The sequence below is a fragment of the Haematobia irritans genome, chromosome 2 (assembly GCF_050003625.1).
Source record: "Haematobia irritans isolate KBUSLIRL chromosome 2, ASM5000362v1, whole genome shotgun sequence".
NCBI classification, from domain to species: Eukaryota; Metazoa; Arthropoda; class Insecta; order Diptera; family Muscidae; genus Haematobia; species Haematobia irritans.
This window is the reverse complement of record NC_134398.1, coordinates 55,860,806-55,880,626: the sequence shown is the minus strand read 5'-3', so window position 1 is coordinate 55,880,626 and position 19,821 is coordinate 55,860,806. Positions and strand designations below refer to the sequence as shown.

At 32.5% G+C, this 19,821-nt stretch overlaps 1 protein-coding gene across 1 annotated transcript in view; it reads right to left on the bottom strand.

Moving 5' to 3' along the window:
• Nucleotides 1-6,333: 6,333 nt before the first annotated feature.
• LOC142224397 (uncharacterized) overlaps nt 6,334-19,821 on the bottom strand; it is a 488,359-nt gene continuing 474,871 nt past the window's right edge. Inside the window, exons 7-10 of the mRNA XM_075294175.1 lie at nt 17,505-17,627; nt 17,266-17,434; nt 10,650-11,253; nt 6,334-7,203 (exon numbers count right to left, since the gene is read on the bottom strand). Coding sequence (XP_075150290.1) covers nt 10,820-11,253; nt 17,266-17,434; nt 17,505-17,627 — 726 coding nt within the window. The 3' untranslated portion in view covers nt 6,334-7,203; nt 10,650-10,819. The remainder of the gene's footprint in view (nt 7,204-10,649; nt 11,254-17,265; nt 17,435-17,504; nt 17,628-19,821) is intronic.

The following is a 19,821-nucleotide window of genomic DNA, read 5'->3' as shown; positions in this document are numbered from 1 at the left end:
TATAATCGGACATAATTTGTTAAGTAAAAAAGGAACGAAAAACTAAAAATAACGGGATATCCCAAAAACTGTTCCATAACAAAATGTTTATTTTTTTGTCGAATTCAGCAGATAAAAATACATAAGAAAAGTCACATCTCATCAAATGTACATGAAAAAAACATTTGTTACAGACCCATATGGACCAATTTTTGCTTGAATGTTAGGGACCATATATTAATCATCACGTACAACATTTCAACCGGATCTGATAACATTTGACCTTCAAGAGGGCCCGCAAGCAAAATCTGTGGATCGGTTTATATTAAACCTCTGCAACGAATACACAAGCAATTACTTCAAGCACACGCCACACAATTCGAGTAGCAACATCCCAGTCCAATTCTCAAACGAGTAAAATATAAACCTTACACTCAAAAAAAAGTGAACCCTATATTTCACTAAAGCTGATTTAATTCTCTTTTAGTTCATGGAATTATTACATTTTAAGAAAGTTTCCATGCCATTAACAATTTTTTGCGTACGTAAGTTAACTTAACTAAAGCAGAAGAAAAAATTATACACAATTGAAGTATAAAGATGAACTAAATTCGTGTCTCCCATAAAATAGTTCAGAATTCCTTAATATTTGTAAATTTTACCAATAATGCGTCCATCATGAACTTCGTATGGCACTAAAGACATTTTTGCAATTTTGAACTCCAATTTTTTCCTTCAAACTACGAAATTTTCTTTAATAAATGAAAAATAATAATTTTGTCTAATAAATCTTCTTAAATTTGTCGAAAATTTTTTACTTGTTTTTGCGAAATCGGCGCGACATCTGCGTTTATAATACAGTTTAGTTAAAATTTTCTACAATTAACCAAATTTTTCTACAATTAACTAAAAATTTCTTTCCTGGTGGGTTCACTGTTTTTTCAGTGTACAAATTGTGAAACAGAACAAATAGAACCCAATAAAGCAAGCACCAATCAATGTTCTGAAGTATTCGAATGTAATCGGAATTCCAATTCCATTCGTTTTATAATTTCCATGACTGTGTACACTGAAAAAAAGCATACTCGGTTCCAAAGATTTTGTCTTTACTTTAAAAAATTTGGTATTGATTCCGATCCAAAGAACCGGAGAATACAAATAAGGATACTTTTAAGACACAATTCTCTTTTAAATTTAGGTTTTGTGTACTTGCTTCTAGGAAGCAAATTTTAATTTTTCGCTTTCTCAGCTTTTTTTCTTCATATGCTATCAAAGTCCTTTAAAAACGAGTTAACGGCAACTCTATTTTCCAAATTAGGACTCGACTTCCAGTAGAAATTATGCTATGTTTGAAGTAAAAAACTTCTTTAAAATAAAGTGTTGAAAAACATGTCCTATATTTGAACGATTTTTTGCTTTGTAGTCAAGATGCCAAAAGACAACAACTTTAAAGACAATTTCATTAAATTTAAAGATTTTTTCTGAATTGTTAAAGTCAAGTTGACCTTAGCCTATAAATTTTGTCTTTCATGTTAAGATACCCATTTTTAAGTCAAATCACTTAATTATAATGACAATACGACTTCATTGAAAAGTTTATCGACTTTTGGACAAGAAAAATAACTTTATTTTAGAGAAATGCGTCTTCTATGCTAAGCAAAATTTGTATTCGTATTTTAAAGACATGAAATCTTTGACCTCACGACAATATTTTTTCAGTGTAGATGAATTTATTTCGTTCTATCAACTATAAGAGTATGCTACACACACACACTCTACACTCCTATTTTGTTTGTTGTTGGAACCAGGGTTGCCATTTTGGTCCGATCGGAAACTTGGTCCAAAAAATTATTAATTTTTAAATTTGGTCGGGTGGTCGGGCCAAATGAAATTTGGTTGATTTTGGTCCATTTTCGTCAAATCAGTATTTCTTTTTCAAAATTTTCTATAGAAATAAAATTTTGAAACAAATTTCTACAGAAATTTAATTTTAACAATATTTTCTATAGAAATAAAATTTTCACAAAATTTTGTACAAAAATAAACTTTAAAAAAATTTTAAAGTTAAAGTTAAAACAAAATATTGAAATTTTGGCTAAATTTTCTAAAGAATTGAAATTTTGGCAAAATTTCCTAAAGAAATGAAATTTTGACAAAATATTCTATAGAAATGAATTTTTGACAAAATTTTCTACAGAATTAAAATTTTGATAAAATTTTCTACAGAAATAAAATTTTGTCAACATTTTCTATAGAAATCAAATTTTGACGACATTTTCTATCGAAATAAAACTTTGACGACATTTTCTATAGAAGTAAAATTGTGACAAAATTTTCCATAGAAATAAATTTTTGACAAAATTTTTTTTAGAAATAAAATTCTGACAAAACTTGCTACAGAAATAAAAATTTTACAAAGTTTTTTATCGAATTAAAATTTAGGAAAAATTTTAAATAATATTAATTTAATTTGGAAAAATGGTCCGCTGGTACGAATTTTGGTGCAATTTTGGAAAAATGTTGATCCAAAATAAAAATTCATTGTGGCAACGCTGATTGGAACATATAATAAAATGCACAGACCCGCTCACATCCTGCATTCACTGACTTCTGCCAATCAACTGATCGACGATGGTGTTTGTTTTTCTGTTGATATATCAACTATAGTTTCTTCGTGTCGCATACGAAGTTTCGTCTTTGCTAAAGCAAAATATTCTAACTTCACTAAAAATTTTATGTTTTACTCGTATCGTGACGAAAAACCAAAATATTGAAAAGAACTGCATAACGATTCCTTTTGAATTTGATGACTGTACAATGCTATGTTAATTGTTAAGGACCACAGCTAATACCACGTACAAAATTGCATCCTGATCGGATAAAATTTGTTTCTCTAACAGGCTCCGAAAGCCAAATCTGGGGGTCCGTTTATATGGGGGCTATGCACAGAAAAAAAAAGTGTCTCGTAAATTTAAGAAGATTTTTACAATAATTTATTACAAGAATTTTCCAGAATTTTAGTTCATTTTTCGTATCTTCAACGAAAATTATCTACTCGAAAGGAAATTTTACATATTCTAAGTAACAATCGTTTAGTTCATGGCCTACAAAATACGATGGAAATTTCCTTAACAAATTTCTTAACTGGTAGTTAAAAATTCGTTTGTCATGCTATAAAACTACTTGTGAAATGTAAAGTATTTTCTAAATAATAAGTGCAATTTACTATAAGATTTTTTTGTACGAGAAAATATTTTTTTACGAAAAATGAACTTGAAGGTGGATAGCAATTTCTTACTGACAATTCCTATAGTTAATAATTGTTGGTAAAAAATTACCCAATGAAATATTTTTAGTTCACATGTAATTAAATTTATAGACATTTTCGTCAAAAATGGTAGATAACATTTCATGAAAATTTTGCAAATTTTAAGTTAAACGTTTCATCGTTCATAAACTGGTGTGCCTTTACGAATATTATTCTTAGAGTAAATTGTCAGCAGATGCGATGAACTAATGCATAGTACAGAGATCTTTATCGGAATAGTGGAATGTGATTAATCTAAAGATGATGTTACTTGAGTTTTGTTGTGTATACATGAGCGTGGGGTTGTTTTTATTTTTGTTCATTTAGTGGTTTGTGTGTGTGTGTTTGTTATTCGTGGATGGTTTATTTGGCTGGATGAGGTGTTGTTTCCAATAAAGGCACATGTGTTTTTGTTGTTGTAGGAATGTTTTGGCTTTGCTTGGTTTTGTTTGGCATGCTTCAGTTGTATAGTTGGCGTTGGCGTGGGCTGTTGCATCTTTTAAGCATGTATGCAACAAGGGAATATAAAGGCATGGAATATTTTGGATTTTTGAGACATATATTGGTGTTTGTTTATTAAACCTTTTATAATATTTTATCGGTAATTTAAAAAAGTTATTAAGAATATTTAGGAAAATATGTTGAAATTGAAAGTATATTGAACTTTTTATTATTCTATGTAAAAAATTAATATTCAATTCCAGATGAATTTGGAAAATTTTTGTTATATTTTATCGTATAGTTATTCATAAATTGGTAAGTATTTTTTTAATATGGCTTTCTTTTAAAAATAATATTTTTTTTGTATATTATTATTTGTTAATTAATTTTTTTGGAAACCAGTTTAATTTTTTCTTTGTTGTAAAAACAATATTTAACCTTTAACTGGGTACGTGGTGGTAAAATTTACCACCTCGAACACTCCTTTACATATATTTTAAAAAAGACGTGTGAAATAAAGTATATGTTAATCATTGAAAGAACATATAATATTTCGAAATATTGTTTTATTTTCGTTAAATACAATGTTTACTAATCAACAAATATAATAATGATACAAATAAACCATTTTTTTACAGAAAAAATATTAATGTAAAAGAGGGGGTAAAATTTACCACACGTCGCAAATTACGCAAAAAAATTTCACCTCACCGGTTAAAGGTTAATTTCAGAGCAACTCCAGATGGATTCGAACAAATTTAAAAAATAGAGAATTGGTAAGTTTTCTTTTAAAATTGGCTTTATTTCAACTAGAATATTTACGTTTTTGTGACCTTTTTATCATCAAAATTACAGGTTTTTAATACCTTATTTTAGTATTTCTTTAATCAAATGTTTTGGAAACCTATGTAATATTTTTAATGTAAAAACAAATATTTAATTTCAGAATAACCCTTAAAAATTTGGACACATTTTTAGTACTCCTTTGCCTGTAATTTAATAGTGAATTGGTAAGGATTCTTTAACTTTCTTTTAACCCTCGACAGTCATCCTTATTTTTTGTACATTAACGTCATCCTTTGTCATTTTGACTACGGCTGATTTCAAGACGCTATAATTTTCATCGTGAGCGAAAAAGTGAACAAACTTCAATTTATTTTCTTATTCAATTTTTTTTTATGTAGTATAAAACAAAAATTCATAAAACGGTCGAATTAGTATAATTTAAATTTACCATTTCCCAAGAGACTAAAATGCATTTTAAATCGAAAATGAAATTATGTGTCGTCATTTTGACGAATAATGACTGTCTAGGGTTATCAAGAATATTTGGTTTTTTAAGCATATTATTATTTTTTTCATTAGATTTTTTGAAAACCTATTTAATAATTTTATTTAATGTAAAAAATAAATATTTAATTTCAGAGTAACCCAAATAAATTTGGACAACTTTTTTATATTTCCCCTCAGCATACAATTTAATAGAGAATTGGAAAGTTTTATATTAAAACTTTGGCTTTCTTTAAACTAGAACATTTATTTTATTATATACTTCACATCGATAACAACACAGTTTTATGAGTTTATTTAGAATACTTCATTATTTCTCTAATTGTTTCAGGTACACATTTAATGAGATACGTTTTCCAAAGAAAAGTAGAATTCCCTACACCATTTGATAAAATGCCCCCACATATGGTATGGTAAGTTACAAGCTAAAATGAAGAATTAAAAATTATATTTCATTACATGGTGTTAATTTTTAACAATTTCCATTTTTGTTTCCATTTTTTCCAGTAAGATATGTGAAAAAAATACCTAAGATGAATAAAAAAGGATAAGTCAAAATGTCCAAACAGCGGGTTCAAATTAACTACTCTCTGTTCTACGTGGTCATAATTTTTATTCACAAAAAACATTGTATTAAGAACTTTAATCATAAGTTTTTATAATAAAGTACTTTTGCTTAAAGAAAGTTTAATTTTAATGTATGAAAATTTTCATAATTTTAAAACGGTTTGTTGTTCCTTTAATTATTTAATTTCTCTGTACTGTGGAATGATTGATTTAAAAATAGTTTAGTTGTCGACATTTTAAAGAGACTGTTAACCAATTTTTATTATCGGGTTTCCCAAAAAATAAGCAAGTAAACCAAAATAATACTGACTTTTTTACTTGGTAGGGGTATATAAATCTTATGGTGTTGTAAAAATGAACTAAACTACAATGTTATAGATGAACTAAAATTTAAGAGAATTATAAACTAGATAAGTTGAAAAAAATCTTAAGGGCTAAATCATGGTCAATATTACTACAGTTTAGTTCATTTTGCAATGGAAAAGGGTTCACTGTTTTTTCAGTGTGCGTAAAAGTGGACATTTGCAACAGCATCCGACCTACATCGATAACAACTACTTTTCTCTCGCTTTATTTAAGGGGGTAAATTTCTCCAAAGTTGATTTGACTTTGATGATTATATCGAAGGTGGTCAGTTTCCCCGCCCAATTTAAAAGCTTCAAATACCCAGCGAAAGTAGAAAAATAGTATTATTACTTACCTTATTTAATGTATTTAACATTTCGTGAGTAATGAAACAATTTGGTTAATTAAATTTTAAATATTTATATTTATTTAATTCAGTAGATCATTTCATCTAATAAATATTTTATATTTTTATATTGTATACCTCATGTATACGGTTTATAATATATTTCCAAAAAATCAATATAACTTATTAATAAATAATAAAAATATCTTAAATAATTGTCTCTCTGTTGACACTTGTTGGGTTTTGATTTTATACTTAATACATAAATCTTAGTGAAACAATACATTTCATATAGCTTAAAAATATCTTATAAATAATTTACATAGATATTGTAGCGATTTCTGTTTAAAATATTTACATTTACTCGTTCCAATACGGACAAGAAAATAACACAACACAAAGTGAGACCAATCGTTTGGGTTCCAAGGTATTGAAATACAGCTGTGAAAATGGAAATGGAAACTGATCTTAATTGAATTTTAATTCCTATAGCAATAATAAAATGAAATGTGTAATTAAAATGAAATTCACAGTGCGATATTTGCAATATCCTTCGATTAACCCTTTTTTGAAATTGCCTTATCATTTAAAGTACTTATTATTCTTAATATTTCGTACAACTTCATTCATTCATCAAACTCTTAAATCAATATATACTTGGCCTTTTTAATGTTTTTTGTTTTTTTTTTTTTTAATGTTCGTTTGTATTGTTAATCCTTAATATAGTCTTTTGAATTTCAGCATTGTTGCATGAAAATGGATTAATATTGAATGCTTAATATTTTATAATTTAATAAATCTTCAGACAATATTATTAATTATATTCGGTTTTTATATGGCTTTCTCATTGCAATTTGTTGCTGCAGTTGTATGAATGGTGCCTGGGAGAAGGAATTAAATCAGCTCTATGTGTATAAATTGTGGATGCCTGAAACAGATAAGAAAGTAATGAGATACGATGTGTGCTAATATGGTTTGTATTAATGTTATTATACAGTATACATCTTTATTAGTTTCTTAATTTATAACAATTTAATATATGTTTTAACCAGTTCCTTTGATTTTGATATACATATATATTAGTTTTATTTTACTGTCCCGCTGTGCATACCGGATAAAAGCAAGTACACTGAGTAGAACATTGGCCTGATATAAAGGATTATGCAACCTTAATTTTAGAATATGCAATATTAAAGGCAATTTTCTTTAAAATAAAGACATTTTTTATTACAAGAAACTCCATAATCTTTGCATGAAGCATTGCTCCTTTAAATTTAGGACATGAATCTTTGAATTTTGAGTCTTTGTGTTAAAATCACGTTTCTATTAATAAAAGCCCATTTCTCTTAAAATAAAGAAAACCATTTTTAATTTAAAGTAATAAACTGCAAATTTACTGATCTTTTGATTAAATAATTCAAAATAAGCGAATACTTATTTTGAGAATTTTGTGTCTTTCTTTTAAAGTTCTTTTGGAATTAAGAAAATAAATTTGGCTTTGGAACATTTGCTATAATTTGAATTTTTAAACTGGTATTTATTTGTATATGAATACCTTCGTTGGTATATCACAGAAAGAGAACGGAAATTGGATGAGTAAGATCTCTGTCCTAATTTTAAACTTATGAAGCCTAGATTTAAAGCTGCACTGAAAAAATATTATCGTGAGGTCAAAGATTTCATGTCTTTAAAATACGAAAGCAAATTTTGCTTAGTATACAAGACACATTTCTCTAGTATAAAGTTTTTACCCTTGTCCAAAAGTCGATAAACTTTTCAATGAAGTCGTATTGTCCTTATAATTAAGTGATTTGACTTAAAAATGGGTATCATAACCTGAAAGAGAAAAAATTTGGGCTAAGGTCAACTTGACTTTAATAATTCAGAAAAATTCTTTAAAATTAATGAAATTGTCTTTAAATTTGTTGTCGTTGTGCATCTTGACTACAAAGCAAAAAATCGTTCAAATATTGGACATGTTTTTCAACTCTTTATTTTAAAGACGTTTTTTACTTGAAACATAACATAATTTCTACTGGAAGTCGAGTCTGAATTTGGAAAATAAAGTTAACTCGCTTTTAAAGGACTTTGATATCATATGAAGAAAACGAGCTGAAAAAACGAAAAATTAAAATTTGCTTCCTAGAAGCAAGTACACAAACCCAAATCTAAAAGAGAATTGTGTCTTAAAAGTATCCTTACATGTATTCTCCGCTTCTTTGGCTCGGAATCAACACCAAAATTTTTAAAGTAAAGACAAAATCTTTGGAACCGGGCATGCTTTGTTTTCAGTGTAAATGCCTCCCTACTTCTTGGGCCTTCTGAGGGAACAAATTTCAAATTGGCGTGCGAATATGGTTCAAATCGGTTCATAGTAATTTATAGACTCCTATGCATAAACTGATCAAGAACTAAAGTGGTTCACATATAGGAATTTAATCTGCTTTTTTTTCTAACACATACTCGATGTGGAATAATTTACAATTTATAAGACAATGTTAAAAAACTTTAAGATATCTCGCTATCGGCAACTGTTACCACAACCAAGAAATTCGATTCGATGGCTGTCTTCGGTAGAACTTTGTCCGCAATCTATGGTGGAAGGTATAGCCTTTCGGCAGTATATACACCGAAAAAAGTTTCCCTAGTTAAACTAACTAAGCTAAGTTTAAATTATTTTATTTTACCTAACGGTAAATAAAAATTATTTCTTGTTAATTTTTTTTTGCCCAAGGAAATTTTCTTTTTTTAAGTATGTCTCATACATTGCATGAAATAAACTTGGGTATAGGGGAGCCACCGTGGTGCAGTGGTTAGCATTGCACCATGGAATCGTGGGTTCGATTCCAGCTTCGACCGAACACCAACAAGTTTTTGCAGCGGTGGATTATCCCACCTCAGTAATGCTGGTGACATTTCTGAGTGTTTCAAAGCTTCTTAAGTGGTTTCACTGCAATGTGGAACGCCGTTCGGACTCGGCTATAAAAAGGAGGTCCCTTGTCATTGAGCTTAACATGGAATCGTGTAGCACTCAGTGATAAGAGAGAAGTTCACCACTGTGGTATCATAATGAACTGAATTGTCTAAGTGAGCCTGATATATCGGGCTGCCACCTAACCTAACCTTGGGTATAAAGTTCATTGGCCGTACCCATAACTTCAATATGAACTAAAGCAAAACAAAATTTTCGTACGATTCCCAAAAATAGTAAGAATGAACTACAGTATGGTTAAAATGATCATGATCTGGCGCCAAAGATTTTGCTCATTACTTTTAGTTAATTTTTTTCTTCTATGACCTTTTTTCTCTGTACTTGCTTCACTTTTCAAAGGTGCGGCTTTAGTTGTGGCTCCACTAAGAAATCTATTCGAAACTATGTTATTGAGCTGAATTGATGAGGATGTCGTTCTTTCTTAGCTTTCTTCTTCTTTATGAGTGTTTGCCTGCGTAAATAGTAAAATCTTCTAATAACACATGTATTGGATTTATTTTATTCCGTCATATATATCTGTGGCACGGTTGCCACAGTTGGTAGAATTCTACTATTCTTTTACAAAATATTCCTCTTCACCTAAGAGGTACGAGTACTTCACAAATTTTCTATAGAAATAAAATTTAGACCAAATTTTCTATAGAAATAAAATTTGGACAAAAATTTATCTGGGAATAAAATTTTGACAAAATTTTCTCTAGAGAAAAAAATATGACAAAGTTGCCTTTAGAATTAAAATTATGACAAAATTTTCTCTAGGAATAAAATTTTTACAAAATTTTCTCTAGGAATAAAATCTTGAGAAAATTTTCTCCAGGAATAAAATGTTGACAAAATCTCCTATGGAAAAAAAAATAACAAAGTTTTCTATAGAAATAAAATTTTGACAAAATTTTCTCTAGGAATAAAATGTTGACAAAAATTTATCTAGGAATAAAATGTTGGCAAATTTTCTCTAGGAAAAAAGTTTGACAAAAGTTTCTCTAGGATTAAACTTTTAATTCTCATTTGATCACATAATCAAAGTCCATTATGGGTAAGTTATCCCGTTTTTTACAAGTAGCATTGTTGGTGCAAGCATTCTTTATAGATTTATTGGTAGATTATTTTTGCTTCGTGTGGCAACCGTGATCTGGGGGATAAAGGTAAAATTAGCCCGCTTCGCCTCTTCTGCTATACTCAATGTTTTTAAATTTTTTGAAATGCATTCTACTTAAAATTACGAGTAGCCGACCATACAAAAGGATTTATAAATAATTGTGGATCTCGTAATAAGTAAATATAAACCACAACCTTAAACATTTCTTTAATTGCTTAAAATTTTCATTATGAAAAATCTACTTTATAGTATGTGGTTATGCATGTTTTATAGTAATACCCACCTTCACATAAGCCCATAACTATTTGCACCCGTTCGCCGGCGTTCGCATGAATTCACCTATCGTCCCTTGGTTTTAACTACGTGTTTTATTTAATAAATTGTTCTTTGCGATGTTGATGTTTGCCGCCCTTTACTGCTGCTACTGTTGTCATAATTGTGCAAATTAACTTATCACCGTTCTGCGTGCCTCACATTATCCAGTGTGGCAATCATGGTGTTTTTACTTTGGCATTTGGTGGGGTAGAACGCATGTAAAAATGAATTTCCATTTCTTTTCTTGTCGTTGTTCGTATTGTTGTTGTTGTTACTATTAATATCACGCTTATTAAGGCAGCACCGATTGATGTGGTAAGTGGGCGACTTCATTCGGGTTGCCTTTGCGATTGCTGTCGTCTCTGTTGCATGGTGGTGGTGAATCGTCGGCATTGTGTATGTGTGTGTGTGGCGACGGTAGCGACGACAGGTTTGCAGAAATCTCAAAGGTTTTGTTAATAAATTTTGATTAAAACTGAATAATAAGCAGCTTAATATCGGCATCAGAACACACATGTGACGTGAAATATGATTGAGATTCCGCATAAAGGATTCCGCTGAAGAATGATAGTCTGGTCGTAGAGTAGGTGGATAAAGAATGCAATAAAAATGGTATACAATTCATAATTAGTACAGAATTTAATTAAATATGAAGAAAAAACACACAAACAGTTGAATAAAGATAATCCAATGAAAAATCGCATACTCCTTCCTTAGTTTGGCCAACACATCGTAATTTATTTGGTCTACCAGTTGGAAAATGTCTGTATACCTATAGCAAACTATATTCTGATTTTCTATAAGAGGTAGTTCAACCATAAAACTCCATCTTAAATTTGAGTTACAGTTTAACGTTAGCAGCAATGGTCTGTTGTAAAATGTAAGGTATTTTACTATACCGGGTAGCTGATATATATTGCAACCAACTTCAGGTTGCTATCAATTCTAAATCGCTCGTCTGACAGCTGATAGATTTATTGCAGTGACAATTCATTATATTGTTTACAAGCTTACAAAGGTATTTTGATCTATTGCATTCACAAATAAAGCTATTCTTTATGGAATTCAAGCCTGAAAGTATGATTCGTTTTAATTTTGCTGGAGAACCACAAGTAGATATTTTTAGAGCCGCCATCATCTAAACGTGGATAAATCTTTTGTTTTTAGTAACATTCCTCGTAACCGCGGTACTTATCATCATTCCGTTTGTAACACATCGAAATATTGCTCTAAAACTCCATAAAGTATATATATTCTGGGTCGTGGTGAAATTCTGAGTCGATCTGAGCATGTCCGTCCGTCCGTCTGCTGAAATCACGCTAACTTCCGAACGAAACAAGCTATCGACTTGAAACTTGGCACAAGTAGTTGTTATTGATGTAGGTCGGATGGTATTGCAAATGGGCCATATCGGTCCACTTTTACGTATAGCCCCCATATAAACGGACCCCCAAATTTGGCTTGCGATCCGATCCGGCTGAAATTTGGTACATGGTGTTAGTATATGGTATCTAACAACCATGCAAAAATTAGTCCAAATCGGTTCATAATTACATATAGCCCCCATATAAACCGATCCCCCGATTTGGCTTGCGGAGCCTCTAAGAGAAGCAAATTTCATCTGGTACACGGTGTTAGTATATGGTATCTAATGACCATGCAAAAATTGGTCCACATCGCTCCATAATTATATATATAGCCCCCATATAAACCGATCACCAGATTTGACCTCCGGAGCCTCTTTGAAGACCAAAATTCATCTGATTCAGATGAAATTTGGTACGTGGTGTTAATATATGGCCTCAAACACCCATGCAAAAACCGATCAAACCGATCCCCAGATTTGACCTCCGGAGCCCCTTGGAAGAGCAAAATTCATCCGATTCGGTTGAAATTTGGTACGTGATGTTAGTATATGGTATCCAACAACCATGCATGAATTGGTTCATATCAGTCCATAATTATATATAGCCCCCATATAAACCGATCCCCAGATTTGCCTTTTGGAGAAGCAAAATTCATCCGATCTGGTTGAAATTTGGTACGTGGTGGTAGGTTAGATTAGATTAGGTTATGTGGCAGCCCGACGTATCAGGCTCACTTAGACTATTCAGTCCATTGTGATACCACATTGGTGAACTTCTCTCTTATCACTGAGTGCTGCCCGATTCCATGTTAAGCTCAATGACAAGGGACCTCCTTTTTATAGCCGAGTCGGAACGGCGTTCCACATTCCAGTGAAACCACTTAGAGAAGCTTTGAAACCCTCAGAAATGTCACCAGCATTACTGAGGTGGGATAATCCACCGCTGAAAAACTTTTTGGTGTTCGGTCGTAGCAGGAATCGAACCCACGACCTTGTGTATGCAAGGCGGGCATGCTAACCATTGCACCACGGTGGTGGTAGTATATGATATTTAACAACCATGCCAAAAGTGGTCCATATCAGTCCATAATCATATATAGCCCCCATATAAACCGATCTCGAGATTTGGTTTTGGAGCCTCTTGGAGGAGCAAATTTCATCCGAGTCAGTTGAAATTTGGTACATTGTGCTAGTATATGGCCGTTAACAACCATGCCTAACTAGGTCCATATCGATATATTGTTATGTATAGCCCTCAGATAAATCGATCCCCAATCACACAAAAATTGGTCCATATCAAGTTCATAATCCTATATAGCCCCCATATTTCAATTCTGGCTCTCTACGTACCGTGCAAAAGTCCATATCGATTCGTAATTATTTGTAGACTTACCTATACATACCTTTTTTGTTTAATATATACCGCGTATGGACTAACTCACAATTTAGAAAACGATGTTACGAAATTTTAAGATACCACAACCCAAGTAATTCATTGTCGATGGCAGTCTTTCGTAGAAGTTTCTACGCAATCCATGGTATATACTTGTTTTTTTTTAATTTTTTAAATTTCTTCATCCAAATGAACTTGCAAGGCACCACTTCTTCTTCCCATGTAAAATTCATTGGAGATGATCCGGATCACAAATTGGGGATCCAAACTACTTTTTTGGAAGCTCTTTTTGCTGGGTATATAAGCCATCTCAGTTCTTGATCGGTTTATCTAGAGGAGTCTATAAATAACACTAGTTTACAAAAAAAAATGCATGTACACTTGATGAGAGGCAACTTTCCTTATGTATTTTGATCTGCTGAATTCGAAAAAAAAAATTAAAAAAATTTTGTATGGAACAGTTTTTGAGATATCCCGTTATTTTTCGTTTTTCGCTCTTTTTTCATTAAACAAATTATATTTCGAGTTAGAAATGTCCGATTATATCATTGTTGGAACTTTGAAAATTTGGCTTTTTCGCATCGACATTTTTTGAACCACTTCACTTATCACAGATCCAATTATACACGCTAATTCGTCATCTTAATACCTTTCTTAAGTACCAACAACCGGATATTTCTAACTCGAAATATAATTTGTTTAGTGAAAAAGAGCGAAAAACTAAAAATAACGGGATATCTCAAAAACTGTTCCATAAAATCTTTGTAAACATTTTTTTTTCGAATACAGCAGATCAAAATACATAAGAAAAGTCGACTCTCATCAAGTGTACATTTTCAGTGTAAACTAGTGTAATTATGAACTGGTATGAGCCAATTTTCGCACTGTAATTAGAAACCCCAAATTTTAACCGGATGAAATTTGCAACTCCAGGATGAAATTTGCAACTCCAGGAAACTCCGGAAATCAAATCTGGGAATCGGTTTATATGGGGGCTATTTGTAATTATCGATTGATATGGACGGGATCAGATGAAATTTGCTTCTCCAGGAGGCCCAAGAAATAAAATCTGGGGATCAGCTATGGGGGCTACGTTATGGACCGATATGGAAAAATTTTTGCATGGTTCTTAATGCCTTATTTCTGCAGGATCCGATGAAATTTGCTCCTACAAGAGGCTCCGTCGGTCGGTTATAAGTGGGTATATCTAAAAGTGGTCCGATGTAGCCCATTTTCAATACCATCCCATCTATCCTGCTAACAACCAGTTGTGCCAGGTTTCACGTCGATTGTTTGTTTCGGTTAGAAGTTAGCGTGGTTTCAACAGACAGGCACCAGTAGAATGAATCAGAATTTCACCATGATTGAGAATATATATAAAGGGTGATTCTTTTGAGGTTAGGATTTTCATGCATTAGTATTTGACAGATCACGTGGGATTTCAGACATGGTGTCAAAGAGAAAGATGCTCAGTATGCTTTGACATTTCATCATGAATAGACTTACTAACGAGCAACGCTTGCAAATCATTGAATTTTATTACCAAAATCAGTGTTCGGTTCGAAATGTGTTTCGCGCTTTACGTCCGATTTATGGTCTACATAATCGACCAAGTGAGCAAACAATTAATGCGATTGTGACCAAGTTTCGCACTCAGTTTACTTTATTGGACATTAAACCAACCACACGAATGCGTACAGTGCGTACAGAAGAGAATATTGCGTCTGTTTCTGAGAGTGTTGCTGAAGACCGTGAAATGTCGATTCGTCGCCGTTCGCAGCAATTGGGTTTGTGTTATTCGACCACATGGAAGATTTTACGCAAAGATCTTGGTGTAAAACCGTATAAAATACAGCTCGTGCAAGAACTGAAGCCGAACGATCTGCCACAACGTCGAATTTTCAGTGAATGGGCCCTAGAAAAGTTGGCAGAAAATCCGCTTTTTTATCGACAAATTTTGTTCAGCGATGAGGCTCATTTCTGGTTGAATGGCTACGTAAATAAGCAAAATTGCCGCATTTGGAGTGAAGAGCAACCAGAAGCCGTTCAAGAACTGCCCATGCATCCCGAAAAATGCACTGTTTGGTGTGGTTTGTACGCTGGTGGAATCATTGGACCGTATTTTTTCAAAGATGCTGTTGGACGCAACGTTACGGTGAATGGCGATCGCTATCGTTCGATGCTAACAAACTTTTTGTTGCCAAAAATGGAAGAACTGAACTTGGTTGACATGTGGTTTCAACAAGATGGCGCTACATGCCACACAGCTCGCGATTCTATGGCCATTTTGAGGGAAAACTTCGGAGAACAATTCATCTCAAGAAATGGACCGGTAAGTTGGCCACCAAGATCATGCGATTTGACGCCTTTAGACTATTTTTTGTGGGGCTACGTCAAGTCTAAAGTCTACAGAAATAAGACAGCAACTATTCCAGCTTTGGAAGACAACATTTCCGAAGAAATTCGGGCTATTCCGGCCGAAATGCTCGAAAAAGTTGCCCAAAATTGGACTTTCCGAATGGACCACCTAAGACGCAGCCGCGGTCAACATTTAAATGAAATTATCTTCAAAAAGTAAATGTCATGGACCAATCTAACGTTTCAAATAAAGAACCGATGAGATTTTGCAAATTTTATGCGTTTTTTTTTTTTAAAAAGTTATCAAGCTCTTAACAAATCACCCTTTACATTATGGGATCTGCGACCAATATTTCGATTTGTTCAAACGGAATGACAAAGTTAATATTTGGAATACATCTGTCAGATGGGCGGTTTATATATGATAGCAACCTGAAGTTTATTGCAATACATAACAGCCGCCCTGTATTGCAGTTCAAATTTAAAAAAAAAAAAAATATCTAAATCTTCTTTCATGGTGGGTTTACTTCTGATTTTGGTGATGCGTCATTATCAAATCACTGAACACTAGTAACTGATGCCAAATGATCTATTGATGTCACTTTATTCCCGTGTTTCCCCAACTGACAGTGCGTTGATCATATCTGAACTCATTTTAGCGTCACAAAAACTAGTTGAAAAAAATCATATTCAGAGACAAAATCGTATACACTCAAAAAAATTGAATCATCTATTTAACTAAAGCCAATTGAACTTTATTTTAGTTCATGGAATTATAATGTTTGAAGATGGTTTCGGTTACTCTAATAATTTTTTGCGTACGTTAGTTAAATGAACCATTAATATTTACTAAATTCTTACTTCTCACAAAATAATTAATTATTTCTTTAAATTTGTAAATTTTACTACAATTCGCCCATCTTGAACTTCGTTGGCACTAAATCCATTTTGAACTCCAATTTTTTTCCTTCAGACACAAAATTTTCTTTACCAAGTGAAAAAAATTAATTATGTTAAAAAAATTTCTTTAACAAGTGAAACAAATTAATTATGTTTATGTTTCTTGAATTTGTCGGAAAACATTCACTTATTTTTGTAATATCGGTGTGATGTCAGCGTTTGTAATATTGTTTAGTTAAAAATTTCAAAAAAATAACCAAAATTTTTCTTTCTTGTGGGTTCACTGTTCTTTGAGTGTATGTGTCAATTTTACAACAGGGTACGCGAACATTTTTCTGTGCACCGAAATACAGGATGATTCAAAATAACTCCTATAAATGTAAATAACGGGGTTTCAACTTTATTTGCATTATTGTTTCATTATTAACGCTTTCTTATAGCCATATAGTATATATGGCTACAGGGTATTGGCATGATATTATTCATTATAGCCAATATATAAATGAATGTCACTGGGGCATTTGATGTTTTCATTGTATTATCCGGGGAATATCTTTTGTTACATACTTGTATAGTGAGTCAAATATAATCCATTTTCATCGTCAAATTCATCATTGTGATCATATGGATAGCCCTCAGGCGATCGCCCTGATGCTAATATACGTGGTCGATCTTCTTCTAAATATTTTTCTGTTTCGGCATGGTATATGCGATGTATTCTAGCTGAACATTTAAGCTGTAAACGAAAAAATATGGAAATGAAATCACCTCTCTTGAAGAAAATATTCAGTTGAAGAATAACTTACTTTTAAACGTCCTTTTATAAAATGCTGCAATGTCACAATAAAGTTGATTTCTAATACAGATGACTCCATTTGATCTTCGACGTGTTTTTGAATATCATAAGTACGTAAGTAATTTGGCGGCACCTACAACGAAATAAGCAAAGTTACCATTAGAAGCATTTAAAACTGCTTGAATTTATAATGATTATTTTCAATATTATTGTTTGCTAACTTTAGAGAAAACAAAACAACTTAATTGGTACTATTTGGTATATTTGAGTTGTGTGTATGACTAGTCATAAAGTTTACAAATAAACTACAGGGAGACGTATATGTAATGTAACAAAGTAAAGCGCTACATTTTATGGAGAAGGGTCCATAGTATGGAGAGTAAACTAGGTTAGGTTTGGTTAGGTTAGGTGGCAGCCCGATATTTCAGCCTCACTTAGACTATTCAGTCTATAGTGATAGGTTAGGTTAGATTAGGTGGCAGCCCGATGTATCAGGCTCACTTAGACTATTCAGTCCATTGTGATACCACATTGGTGAACTTCTCTCTTATCACTGAGTGCTGCCCGATTCCATGTTACCTCAATGACAAGGGACCTCCTTCGAAACACTCAGAAATGTCACCAGCATTTCTGAGAGGGTAATCGAACCCACGAAGCAGGAATCGAACCCACAGCAGGAATCGAACCCACGACCCACGAGTCGTGGTGAAATTCTGAGTCTATCTAGCAATGTCCGTCTGTTGATATCACGCTAACTTCCGAACAAAACAAGCTAACGACTTGAAATTTGCTACGAGCAGTTGTTATTGACGTAGGTCGCATGGTATTGCAAATGGACCATATTGGATTTTAGGGCAAATTTTATCCGATCCGATTACAAACGCGTCAATTATGATAAAATCGACAGCTATATCTAAATCTTAATTGATTTATTCCAAAACCAATAAGGATTGTCTTTGACACTGTGATATTATAAGGACGATGGGTTTTATACGGCGCACAAAAATACATCTACAGACAGACTGACGCCGAATTTAACCAGAGTAGTGGTAAAGGGTATAATAAGTATATTTTGATTCATGAGAATCTGCTCGGGATGAGCAGACTTTATCGGCTGCGGGTTGACTGGCCAAAAGAAGTCGGCGGTGTCTAAAATCGGCCTATTACTCTCTAAGCATAAATAAGTGGTGGCCCAAGTTGGGTCAACTTCTTGGTTATATTAGAATATTTATTTAATATATTTAATAATATATATTTAAATAGAGAAATGTAACAAATCGTATGTACCCTCCACCATGGATTGCATAGAAACTCCTACTAAAACCTGTAACCCACAATCAAATTGCATGGGTTGTGATAACACTTGTCGATGATATTTTAAAACTTCTTAACATTGTCTCTACATTGTAAGTTAGTCCATAGGAGGTCTATGTTAGACAAAAGAGGAGATTAAATACAAATATAAGCCAATTCAGGTCTTGAGCGGTATATATCGAGGAGCCAATAAACAATTACGAACCGATATGCACCAATTTTTGCGCGCTTATTAGAGAGTCGGAAGTGAACAATGGCCGTCGGTTCATATGGGCGATTAGTACCAAATTTTAGCAGGATCATATGAAATTTGATTATCCAGGAGACTCAATAACTAAAATCTGGGGATCGGATCTGGGGGCTATATATAATTTTGGACAGATATGGAACAATTTTTGCAAGATGGATAGAGGTCATATATTGACATGAAATTTCAACCTGATCGAATGAAATTTGCACCTCCAAGGTTAGGTTAACCTAGCCATGCATCTCCAAAAGGCTCTGTAAGCCAAATCTGGGAATCGGTTTATATGGGGGCTATATGTAAAATTGGTCCGATATAGTCCATTTGCAATACCATCCGGCCTACATCAATAAAAACCACTTGTGCCAAGTTTCAAGTCGATAGCTTGTTTCGTTCGGAAGTTACCGTGATTTCAACAGACGGACGGACGGAAGCTAGATAGCCTCAGAATTTTACCATAACCCAGAATATACACACTTTGTAGGGTCTAAGACCAATATTTCGATGTGTTTCAAACGGAATGACAAAGGCTAAATTTCCGCCATCTTATGGTCGAGGATAGAAAAATAACAAAAATTCGAAATGCAAAATAGCAAGCTTTTATAAAAATTATAATTGTGGAATGGGCTTGAATCTTTAACGGTGTGATTAAAAAGAAGACTAAAAGGTGATTTGGTTTAGTAACTTGCCGTGGTACAACTTTACACTATTGGAAGGGATATATAAACCAATTTTAGATATTCTCTACGAGTATTTTTAACTTGATGCA